At 38.7% G+C, this 13,183-nt stretch overlaps 1 protein-coding gene across 3 annotated transcripts in view; it reads left to right on the top strand.

Moving 5' to 3' along the window:
- grik2 (glutamate receptor, ionotropic, kainate 2) overlaps positions 1–13,183 on the top strand; it is a 214,937-nt gene that overhangs the window by 139,003 nt on the left and 62,751 nt on the right. For all 3 annotated transcript variants that reach the window (XM_026369948.1, XM_026369946.1, XM_026369947.1), the window contains exon 10: positions 8,656–8,862. In XM_026369948.1, the coding sequence (XP_026225733.1) occupies positions 8,656–8,862 (207 nt within the window). The remainder of the gene's footprint in view (positions 1–8,655; positions 8,863–13,183) is intronic.

Raw genomic sequence — 13,183 nt, forward strand, 5'->3', positions numbered from 1 at the left:
CAAACTCTTTGGAACTTTGTGAGTCCAGATACTTTGGTTGTTTTACTGGAGGAGAAACAACATTTGTGACAAGATTTGCACTCAGTTACAGTCATTCATTATGTTAATGATTACTGTTAATTTCATCTTTGTTCAAGTGTTTAAGTGATTTGACATAATGCTGTAGAACTGGTAACTCCAAGCATCACTAGAATGTACAAGTAGGCAGCAGAAAAGGTATTTCGTAACGTTATCCAACGTGTCATGTATCATTATGATTAATCAGACCCCAGTCTTACTCCAACTCTTACTTTATCTAGTAATTTCTTCCTGCTAAACAGCTGCACATTGCAGCAATCTGAGTAGCGTTTCTCCTTCAGCGTCTCACCACCCACATGTTGCTGCAGGAAACTGAATCTGTGACCGTAATCTATTATGATCATGTTGTACTCCACTTCATTTTTAAAATGTGCAAAACGAGATGTGCACGTTATACGTCACATTAAACACTGATGAAGCAAGGTTGCCAGTGACCTGTGTATAACAGCAGCATTTTAAAGTGCAGTGTAAATAGAGAAAGCTGTCTTAAAGAGGGGGGAACCTCATCAGCACAGCCGCATTTCTGTGTAGGAGGCTTATGTTTATGCAGCTCTAATTCAAATTCACACCATTCTCATCTTATTGACTGAATTCCAGGTGTGCCAGCACCTGACAAAGGCATTTAGTGACGTCAGAAGCCTGGTGTTTTAACTTATCCTGCCATCACTTTGTATGTTTAATGAGTGTGTTCAATCAAGACATGAAAGATCGTGAATGGCTATGTTCTGTCAGCTAAGAGTTACTGTGTTTGGTCATATTTCATCAGATCAGATTTCATGGATCAGGAAACTGTAAGCAGTTCATTTACTTTTTATTAGTGATTTTACTCTTTTTGGGTAAATTGTATTTGGAGTACAGTACTTTTACTTGAGTGCAATTATCAATTTTTCATCTCAAAGCAATTTACAATGTAAGGTTTAAAAAATATCCAAAATATAACTTCATGCAGAAATGTATAAAAAACCCAACAAGAGCAGCACTAGGCGACAGTGGAGAGGAAGAAACCCGGCTAAGGGTGGGTGGCCATCTGCCTCGGCCTGTTGGGGCGAGTAGAAAGAGGAGAGAGAAAAGAACAGCAGGCAAGAAAAGACAACAAGCAGGAAAAACACTGGGCAGGTAGTAGGGCCAGTAACTGGACCCTTGAGATATACAGCTCCAAGGCAAAGGATATCCGCAGAAAAGTACAGTACAATCTTCTAGCTCACTTTCCATTTCTGGTTGTATCTCAGTAAAAGTATCTAATTAAAACAAATTAATTGTTTAATATAATGAATACACGCTACAAGAAATACATATATTTAATTTATTAAATGAAAACAATCTTCTAACAAAATTATTTTCTTGTTAAACCAAATGTTTCTTAATGCCAGGCTGCCATGTTAACTCCAAGTTCACTGCATATTATTAATTAATTAAAATGTAAATTAGATCTATTTATTTTCTGAAATAAGTCAGAGTGACATCAAAATGTATCTCTGCCTACAGTTTCTTCTGTATCTTCCTCTGCTATCTATTGAAGCCAATGGGCAGTCTTCCATCACACCACTGCATGCTGAGAGCACCTGGATGATTTGCTTTATTCTCCACTACAGACACACTGCATGGAAGAGAATCAATAATACTAAAATAAATGTTTAAAAATGACTCAAATAAGGCAGTATCATTTGTTTTTGCCGATGCACAAAATCCATTGTTTTTTTTTTATTTGCTGGAGAAGAAGCTTTTGTGCTTACGGAGAGTTTGCAGTGAAGCATGGATGTGGTGTAGGTTTAATTAGCTTAGCTTTACAGAGCTACGTGGCTATCCCCCCACATTTATTTTTATTAAAGATACACGCTATGGCCTGTCTCAGCCAGCCTTGCTGCAGGAGATCTAAAACATCCTACACATACATGTCTTTTTTGGATGTAGATGGGTGTTATGTAATTAATAATGACTTTTTAGTTTCACGATCTTGATATCGGGAATGCTCACTCCCGATATGGCTTTGTGGTACACAGACATTGTTAGTAACACCTCCATTCTTCTTGTTATGGCAAATAAAACTGACATAAAAAAAGACCCGTAGAAACTAAACTGTGGTCGTAAATAAGACAAACCATAACACAAACATAAACACAATGTAATCATCACACTTGCCATGTATTTTGTCATTTGTCAACATATCCTCATTATGTTAATTAAAGGTGTAATCAGGTTGGAGTCACTTTCAAAATGTATTTTCAATTGCAGCTAAGCTGTATAGAAATATTTTTTTAGGAAAATTAAAGTGAGGACTTATATATAATAATAATACATGTCTATAAAGCCTTATTTGTTTGATGCAACATAGCACATTTCTCAAGTTGGATGATTTATGATGGACAATTTTACAAAGAAATAATCAAAACTTCTAGAAGAACAGAACAATAGAATGCTTTCCAGTATCTAACTATATCAGTTCATTTCACATTTATTTACTGGTAACAACAGTAATACCATAGAGCTTGCACACACAGCATTAGCTACACATGTACTCTATAATCTCATTGGGCAACATGCTCATGCGTCAGATTATGTGCTTCTCTGAGCCTGTGTTCATACGATTAGTTGGGATTAAAATGGGTGAATAGCAAACGGAGAAGCATGCTGTTTAAGTCAAAACACGCTGTAGCAAATTATTTTTAGCTGCGTCTCTTAAGTCTGTATTAATGAAAGGAAGAAAATTGTTATATCTGTTGGTCAGTGTTGGCTTAAAACTGCAGGAACTATTGCACAGTATCAATGAGTGGAGCATACAGAATCTACTGTCCTGCTACCATAGTGTTCAAACAAGTCTCTTAAACTACAAGTAAAAGCTCAGTGCTGGATTAGTTTGTAAAAAGTATGAACAGTACTGTAACATTTGTCTTATGCTGTAGCTACTTGTCAAAAACTATTCAAAACCTCTCCATGCACCATTTCCAGGTTCACAGAGAAAGATGAGAGCTTTTATGTCCAGTACGAACTACAGTATTGCTAAATGTTGCAGGCACAGGCGCTCTTTGTTAATGTGTCCGTCGATTGTTTATGATAATTACACTGTTTCGCAGTTGACAGGAGGTGAGAGGTTGTAAGCTGCTAATGGGCTCACAATAGCTCTTTTTGTGTGCTCGACATGCCAGATAACAGTTGTTCCACAAGTTAACACAACAGCACGTAAAGCCTGAGAGAGAGTGGTCAAATAAGGTGAAGAGCAATTAAATAATAGTTTCACAGATGCAAGGTGGAATCTATAGTAAAAAGGTCTTTTAAGAGTGAAAGGAATAAAAAATGTAATTTTGTGACAGCTCAGTTAGTTACAGTAAAAACTGTAAAACATTCCCATTTCTCTACTAAACTGGATTAAATGCAAATTTTATGATCTGTCATTGACTGCAGAATCTCTTGTTAAATTCCATCTTGAGGTCATTTTAGTTTTAATAAAGTATTTGGAATAATTATGGTTTTAAAAGAAACCATTTAAAATGCCAGACATAAGTAAAACATAAAACAAGGTTTAATGTAAAACAGGACAAACAAGGGAGTATACAAAGTAGTAACAAAACTCTGCAAAACAGATGATTAGGCACAAAAATACAAGAAACAAATGAACACAGCAGGAAAAGTCAATGAGCACAAAAACAAAGAAAAAAAAGAACAACCAGAAACTCAGCGAGGTGCAAAGTAACAAAAAAACTTAAGAGTAAAAAACAAGAACAAAGTAACAACAAAAGGTAAGACACTCACAAAGGCTGAGGTACAGAGTCCAAAATCTAAGGGCTAGTCAGAGGTCCAGGGTTAGCAGAAGTCACGAGAGGTCAAGGGCAAGGCTGGGAGCAAGGCTGGGAGCAAGGCTGGGAGCAAGGCTGGGAACAAGGCTGGGAACAAGGCTGGGAACAAGGCTGGGAGCAAGGCTGGGAGCAAGGCTGGGAGCAAGGCTGGGAACAAGGCTGGGAACAAGGCTGGGAACAAGGCTGGGAAAAGGCTGGGAGCAAGGCTGGAAACAAGGCTGGGAGCAAGGCTGGGAACAAGGCTGGGAACAAGGCTGGGAACAAGGCTGGGAAAAGGCTGGGAGCAAGGCTGGGAACAAGGCTGGGAACAAGGCTGGGAACAAGGCTGGGAACAAGGCTGGGAACAAGGCTGGGAGCAAGGCTGGGAGCAAGGCTGGGAACAAGGCTGGGAACAAGGCTGGGAACAAGGCTGGGAACAAGGCTGGGCACAAGGCTGGAAAGCAGCATGAAAACAGATAATCTGGCAATGTGGTGTTGAGTGAAAGGAGCTCATGAAGGGAGGCTGGTGCACAGGTGAAAGTGACCTGATCATTAAGGCGAGCAAGCAGAGGGAGACACAGGTGGAGCCGGTGGGGGGGTTAGTGGCAGAGACTACCGATTAGGTGAAGCTGGAGAAGAGAAGATAGGACTAGGAAAGGAAATGAAAGCCATTTTGTTCAAATCTCGATTCCAAACTTGTATTTACAGAAGACGATTTTTACTTCAGAAGGCCAAGTTAGTTTTGTAAGTCAGTCCAATGAATAACTTTGTTTATTATCAAGAATCCTCTTAACTTGTGATAAAAAAACATTCCTTTCAACTAATGTTGTTTAAAACATATAACATCTCCAGTACAGTACAACAGATTTTTGTAAAAATGTTTTAGCAGGGGGTGGGTGTAGAGCTTAGGATTGGGATGAGTTATTGCTACAATAAATAAAAACATTAGATAAACTGATTTAACCACATGTAAGGGTTTTAAAAGCAGTTTTATTAATGTATTTAATGCTGGCTTTCCTGCAGAAAGGCTCAATTGAATGTCTGCTTGCTGCAGGAGGTGTATTTACTTCTTTTAACTTCAAAAATCAACAGGATACACGGTATGTCTTGACATTGCACGCACTGGTATTGATCTGTATGTGGACATTGCTTTCTGCTCTTTCATCAAGATTACATCAGTATCTGTGCAATCCTACAGCTACTGAGGTATAATGTAACAGCACATGAGCTACAGTAGATATAACATTATGTACTGAGCTGTGTCAGCAATGATAGAATTGATGGTTGCACTGTGGTTATAGTGAGGCTGTACTGCAGCTACTAATTCGAACCAATGATTTTTAATCTTTAATTGAAGTCAGTGATGTAATTATTTACATCATAATCTCATCACTGTGGTAAACTTGTATCTTGTGGGGATACGAATGTGAATGAGGAACACACGTTGCATATGCACACACGGTTCTCTCCAGAAGTATTTGAATGGCAAGGCAAATTTATTTAATGTGTGTTGTACACTGAACACTTTGCTCAATGACTGTGATAAAGTTCTCTGCTATTACTTTTGGGTCTTGGTTGTTGCTGCTGGTTTCTAACTACACGGATTATCAATACAATTATCGATGGCAATGCTGTATACATATTTGCCACACCTTTGAGATAAAACAACTTGATTTTACCTTAATAGTCTTATTGCTTCTCATTTGTGTAACCATCCTTACCCTTGCATGTTTTTATCACTATTTCAGGTACCTCTTCTAAGTTTGTGGTTTCTCCTTCTGTCAAAAGTTTAACTTTACGCTTGAAATGTTAACCTCACTCTTGTCATTTCAACTTTATTCTAAAACGCAAGCGTTAAAAGACTAACAGTTATACTGCATTTACGTAAGCATTTCAAATATTACTTTATCACAGAGATATGTGTTTTTTAAAAGTTTTCTTTTTTAAGAATTATGGTACTAAATACCATTAGTGCAACCTGAACAATCCACCTCACTGTATCTTGTCATATACTGTACCTTTAAATAAACACTGATGGATTGAAACCTCCAACATCTCCAATAACTGTTTTATATCAAACCAAATATTCTGAATTTCCTAGAAGAGATGGAACAATAAGTCTATAGGTCAATATTTAATACAGTTCCCACATATTTTTTCTGTTGTGTAAACTGATATTGGTTCTCCTTGGTTCTCCTTAAGCATCAGTACCAACGTTGTTTTCTTATTTCACAGTTTATCTCAGCACTTCTGTCTAATACTCAGAAGAGTGGAGGTGAATTTAGTCCTTAAACTCATTCCTTCTAAGAACCAGAAACATCATATAAGGTGGAATTGCATTTTGCCATTCCCAGGTGAACTTCTGTCCAACCCCACCATAAATTCATTTTCTACAGAGAGGTACTTTACAGCCTGTCTACTGATTATCTGTTGTAAATATACGACCTTCTTCCTCAGTATCAGTTCACAAGAATTTACCAGAAAAGAAGACAGAACCAATAAAATAACTTGACATTTATTTTTATAGCACTGACAACAGAATGGAGTGTCAGTACGACAGAAAACAAGATGTACTGACAGTATAAACTCTGCAGCAGCAGCACACATTCACATACAAGCACTTAGAGTCTGCTCATAACACAAATTGCTACATTGTCAAGTAACACAGTGCACACAATCCGCCAGGCTGTTATTGTGCTAACCTGTGTTAACATGATTCTGTCCTCCTCAGTCTGCTCAATGCTAAAATGTTTAGTAATTGTTAATGCAAACATCATCATTCTCAAAGTAAAAAAGAACTTTCTAAAGTTCTGAAGCACAGCAGGGGTTATCAAAAACACCAGAAAGGCCTGAGAACCCTCATTGAGGGCGGACAGGGTGAATGTTAATGTGAAGTTTTTTGCCTATGGTGAGGAAATAGTAAACTTCAGCTTCCATAATCATACTATTCCAAATTGAACTCAATCTTAAAATAATGCATTTAATAAAATATGTTCAGATGTACATGTTTTTCATATCTGAATGAAGCGTTACATTCATTTACAGAAAGTAAGCAGGGAGGAGAAGGAGATACTGTACCCTTGACACCCTTTTTTAGTACAGTGGTTTGCTATGACATGCAGAACACATTTAGAACTTTACACCCACAACAGAATTAGTTTAGCTTAGCGTAGAACACATTCAGTTTCTTTTTTGCTGCAGCTTTTCATTTAGCTCCATTTTAAGCCAGTAATGCTTGATATAGAATAAATGCAAGTGCATTATGCTTTAAAAAATATAAAATTACAAGCATAAACAAATGTTTAACAATAAAAGATTGCATTGAATTTGTCACCTCCAACCCTGGTTTTAGCCTTGTATTGTCAGATTATCTATTTTTTGTAATAGACAAAAAAATCCTGTTTGTTGTTTTTTTTATTACACAAATAATTTCCAGTAAATTCACATAGTATGAAATGCCTTCATCTGGTCCATCTCTAACTATAAACGTTATAAAAAAGGAACTGGGAGCTGGTTCCACAGGAGAGGGGCTTGATAGTTAAAGGCTCTGCCTCCCATTCTACATTTGGAAACTCTAGGAACCACAAGTAAACCTGCTGTCTGAGAACGGAGAGTTCTGTTTGGAAGATATGGAATTATGAGTTCTTTAAGATAAGATGGAGCCTGATTATTTATAAGTGAGGAAAAGTGTTTTAAATTAAATTCTTATTATTTAATTATTTAATTATTAATTATTCTTAGTTAATTAATACATTTGATCAATGCTCAATAATATATTCATATTATATTTTAAATGAGGAAAAAAGACATAGGAAGTCACAAAAATAGGATTTTAATTTTAGCTAATGTTCCTGTCCTCACAGTACTACACAGTGAAATCATTACCCTCTGCATCTGTCTGCTATCACTATGACAAGGCAAATTTATGATATTGTGCAATAAGAGCCTGTTTGTCTGGCCCAACACTATGAGTGAAAACAACACATTGTTTTTTTTTTTTCTCTTTTTGCTTGCATGCTGCTAAAACTCCAGCCAGAGGAATGTGTCAAAGCTGTTAGCTATCTTTAATGATGGTTTTTCACTCATGGCACAGTTGTAAATTAAACAACACCTGCTTAATGATACATTTTTCTGGATTTATTTGTCTGGGAGAGACAGGGGAGTCATAGAAATGAAGGGCATACATTGGGAACGAGCGACTAAGGCTAACAGAAACAGATGGTGCATGGTGCAAAGGTATAGAGGGGAGGAAGCAAGAGGAGGAGGAGGAGGAGAAAGCAGTAGGGAGTGAAGCGTGGAGGGAGACAGAAGAGGAGGATGTGGCAGAGGAGATGCCCAGGAGGAAGGGAAACAGTGTGGAAGAAGACATTAGTAATCTCCCCAGCTGCGTTAACAGAGAGGATGTGCTGGCACTCTCGTTCTCTTTTTGTGTCCATCTATCAGCATCTCTTATCTTAGTGACAAAGCGTGCGGTGGCCTGAAAGCTGGGCCAGGTCCCAAAGTCAGCCTGCTGAGGATGAGAGGAGCACAGAGTCATTGATATGGTGGATTATCTACTAATATGGTCATGCCTCACTTTGCACCCACTCCACCTCACATCACAGGACTGGGACTACTGGCAAGCACACATACACACACAAATACAATGGCTTTACACATGCTGGGTGACTCAGTGCCAGTGTGCATTCAGGCTCACAGGGCTTGAATGCCTATCTCATCAGACACCTTCTCAGATAGGCCTTATCAGCAGGTAAAAAATGCCAAGTGCTGCAAAGACTTATCCTTCTTCCGCTATTTCACCTGACAGGAAGAGCCGTATGTGATGTTCAAGAAGTCTGACAAGCCGCTGTATGGGAACGACCGCTTTGAAGGCTACTGCATAGACCTGCTGAGAGAGCTTGCCAACATCCTAGGCTTCACTTACGAAGTTCGACTGGTGGAAGATGGGAAATATGGTGCCCAGGATGAGAACACAGGCCAGTGGAATGGCATAGTGAAGGAGCTAATGGACCACGTGAGTAGTTAACATCATTAATCATCAAAGATCTTTCCACTTAAACAACTTATTTTCAGTTTTGGCTGACAGTTTTAGATTTGATTTTCATTAGAAGACAGATAAGACTGCAAACACCAGTTTCAAAGCACTTTATTTGGACACAAAGAAGCAAACTAGAAATACCACAGAGAGAGAGAGAGAGAGAGAGAGAGAGAGAGGAAACAGAGGAGCTGCAAAACATTTCCATAAATTGCCAATATAGTGACAACTACAGTTCACAAACAAAAACAGAAAAGCCTTTTGCTTTTATTCATGGCGTCAGAGTTGTAATAGAAATCTGAAGTGGCAGTTTTATTGTCCTCACATTTTGTACCATTTCCCATTAGTAAAGGAAAGGATGTTGATTTTATCGTATACTGCAGAAGGGGTAACCAAGTACATTAACTCAGACACTCTGTATGTCAGGCAGTTTCCAGGTACTTCCATTTAGTTACTTTTATTTCGACTCCAATTCAGAGAAAAATGTCTTAATCTCACTCCACTACTATTTTAGTCACTAGTTTATTTGCAAATGCAGATTTTAAACACAAACTTATCTCTATTATGATGTATTATTATGGATGAACCATCTGTCAGTAAAGTAGTTTCAGTCAGTACCACCTTTACCAGCTGCTGTTTTTGACCCTTAGTTTTTATTCAAATTGAATATACAAATGTGAAATGACTTGACAATAAACATTCTCCCATTTTAAAAAGTTGAGCTTCACATTGCTACTTACGAAAAGGTTAATTTATGGAATGAATGTTAATGAATTTGAAAGTTAAGGCGTTTAAGTTAACTAAATCTGGACTAGACTTTAGAGCATGTAGTTCTACTTGAGTACGTAATGTTAACTTGGGTAAAGTATTAACAGGTGAGCTGAGGATTCAGGGAGTAGTAGTAAGTCGAGTGAGTTCAGAATGTTGATCCAGAACAGAAGAGTTCTGTTGATTATACTGGTTAAACTGGTCTTAGAGAGCTATGGAAACTGGTTAAATAAGTCAGATGTTTAATAACTCAAGTAAGTTAATAAGTTAAATACAACAACGTCACGGCCGAGGATTGTAAGCAAAGCCTCTGCAAGGAGGACACATCACTATCTGAAGGGCTGCTATAAAGCGCACGGGTGGCACAGATATATAGGCGGATCAGTGAGTAGAAAGAGGGAGAGTTGATTAGTCCATAGGAGGGAGCAGGGCAGGGGGTCAGGATGGAAAACAGAGTAGCAGGGGTGTGTTCAGGCGAGTGAGACTTTAGGCTTGTTCCAGATGAACTGCATCTCGCAATGAAGACGAACAGTTCTCTTCTAGCAGCATTCAAGATGCTGTTTGTGCAGACAGCAAAAAATACTTTGTTTGTTTGTTTGATGATAAAAAGCTGATCTGTTACATATTTAGACTGTCAGGGCTGAAACATCTGTGCTGATGTGATTTTAGGAATCTGTCACTTAATTGTCTAATTTGAGACTTAAATCATATGTTCTCATAAATCACATTCATTCCGTCAAAGGATCTTCACAGTGAAAACCCTGGATAATGAACTCAAAACATTTCAAAGTAAATAAAAAAAGGAAATGTTTCTATTGTTATCGAGGCAACCAATCAGATCTGAGATCAGGTGAGCGCCAGGCGTTTCCCATCATTCCTTTGCAGTCAGTGGAGAGCAACTGGCTCCTGGCTGGCGCCGGGCTCCAAAATCTGCGGCCGCCTTGGTCTCACAAGGTTATCATAATTGTAATCATTATCGTTACGTATGCATGACGTCAGAGCAAGTTGGGATCAAATCAGACAGAAAACTAACCAGCATGCACTGTGTGCGCATTGCCGGCCATCGATTCTACGCAGAACTTGCTCATCTTAAAAGAGCCCTTTGTGAGGGCAGGCAGGGATCGTGACACTGTTGATGTTCACTGTTAAAAAGAAACAACCAAAAATATCTTGACTGTCACATTTGGTTGAACTCCTTTTCAAACAACAACTCCTCTTCTGTCCATTTCACGTTTGTCCAGATGGGTGTAGTGCTGAACATTTAATAGTTACAAGTACTGGATCTACTTCTTGTTTTGTGCTGGTGCTAGCTTCATGACTTGTTTAAAGTCATTTAAACTGTCATATAAACAAACTACCATCTAAATGTTTGATTGGAAATGAGGGGGAGCAAAACACTAAGATGTTCTAAGAGGCAAAAAAGGAAGCAAGCAGCACAGGGAGTTAACAATGACCACAGTTTAAGAGTGATGCGAGGAGAGCATGGATTGTTTCCTCTATAGAGCTTATTAAAGCACATACACACAGATGCACACACACACACAATCTGTTCACAAAGTCCCAGTTAGAATAAAGTGCATGGGCAGAAAAATAGCAGGCGGTGCTGCACGGCCAATAGTCGATTGTCTGACCCTATTAGAAGCAGCACCCACAAGGAGTCAAATCTCCCTCAACTCCTCCAGACTTGTCTTCCGCTTCTGCTCTTGATCAGTGCAGTGATTGGCTGTCGTGACAGATAGTCTGGTCTTTTCATGGGTGAAGGGCCCGATCCCCTGCGAGATGATGTTCAGCGTGGGTTTGCCCCACTTCTCGTGCAGAGCCCAGGCTTGACTTAGACAGATGGTTATTGCAGCAGACAGGGCCTCAGAAGACTGGGGAGTGCGGACTCACAGAGAGGAGGTTCAATTGAGGAGGAAATACTGGATGCTGAACACTTTGGAAATATCCTGTCAAAGGAATTTAGCAAAATTATCTTTGGTCTGTCTCATGCTGCAAGCTGAGTAAACACATCCTGATGTATTTACACAGTGTAGGGGTGTGTTAGAGCAGCTGGAATAGATTCCAACACGCCTCATATCAGCAAGACTTTTCATGTATTGTGGCTGTGAGAAGCGAGCTCAGTCAATTTATCCCCCAAGTGATATATGGCAACCTTCATAAGACAAAAAGTATGTATTGTTGAGAAATGAACCACTTGACCTTGCTGTGAATGTTAATCATTTACAGTCAGAATGCAGCCTGAGATTTATTAACCGTCAAGAGCACACAGATGAGCATCCCAGATATGGTAACATGGCTTTCCTGGGCATCCGCCGTCCCTTCTCTACAGCACTCTGCCTGCCGAACAAGGGGCCGTGCCACATTGTAAAATGTGTTAACATCAGTGCAACATTAACAAAATTGTAAAAATATGCTTGATAAAACTGCATTTTCAGTGGTTTCTTAAAGAGCTGCCAAGAAGGTATGATTTACAGTCACAACTGTTGCAAAACACCGCAGTCCCCCAGTTTTACTATTGCATTAGTATCACCAATATTTCCTGAAGTAACTACAGTAAATGGGACTATTGGAATATTAGGGAACCAATATGAATAACAAATAAAGTAATAAAATAACTTCTGCTAAAAAGAGCAACATCTACAAGTCACCTTTTGTATTTGTGGAAATAGCCTTGAAACCAAAACTATACTAATTTCTTTAAGGCACTAGATTGTAAAATTTGATTTTTTAATTTTTATTTTGTCAAAACAAAACAATTGTCAGCTTCACAGGATTAAGTGGACCCTTTGTAATCATCAATATTCCTGAATAAATATTTCTCAATTTATGCTGAGATCTTCATCTAAGTTACAAATTAACAAACACAATCATCACAAATCTATACATCGCCTTATTTTTCTGGTCTATATTGAATGCACCATTCAAACCTTAACTCAAATAGACATGCTTGGTTTTGCAGTCAGCTTTTACAAAGTCCAGTTGGTACAATGAAAATGATTCACACTGTTTTGGTGCTTCTCTCAGATGGAGTAAATATGTATTTTTCAAATTTAGCCCTGACCTGTAGCACCAAGCTGGCTAAATGCAGCAGTGTCATGCACTATACCCAGACCCATATGCACGACTCAACCACCAGTGAATTCAGTTCAAAAGAAGGTCACAGTACCTTTAGTGGCAATTGGTAAAGTTACGGAGCAGCCAAAGGGTATAAATCAAACTGTCAGGCTAGATTTAGTAACAAACAATCCAGAAAAATCAGACATAGGTAATAACAGTTGGCAACAGGGTAGGATTCAAGAAACTATCCTTAATCAACACATAATGGTATTCTGAGAATCAGGTTGAGGAGGGACAGGGTCTGGAATGACAGACAGAATGAGGTGACTTGCGAGCAGTCTGCAGCTGGCACGTTCTCTACCCAACTCTTGACAACATTTTGAGGATCGGAACCAGAGAACCAGATCGAGGCCTTTACTCCAGTCATTCTGAGAATATGGCTGAGTTGAAGCAGTTCCTAAGGAAAACTAGTCTA

This window comes from Anabas testudineus, chromosome 16 (genome assembly GCF_900324465.2).
Source record: "Anabas testudineus chromosome 16, fAnaTes1.2, whole genome shotgun sequence".
NCBI lineage: Eukaryota > Metazoa > Chordata > Actinopteri > Anabantiformes > Anabantidae > Anabas > Anabas testudineus.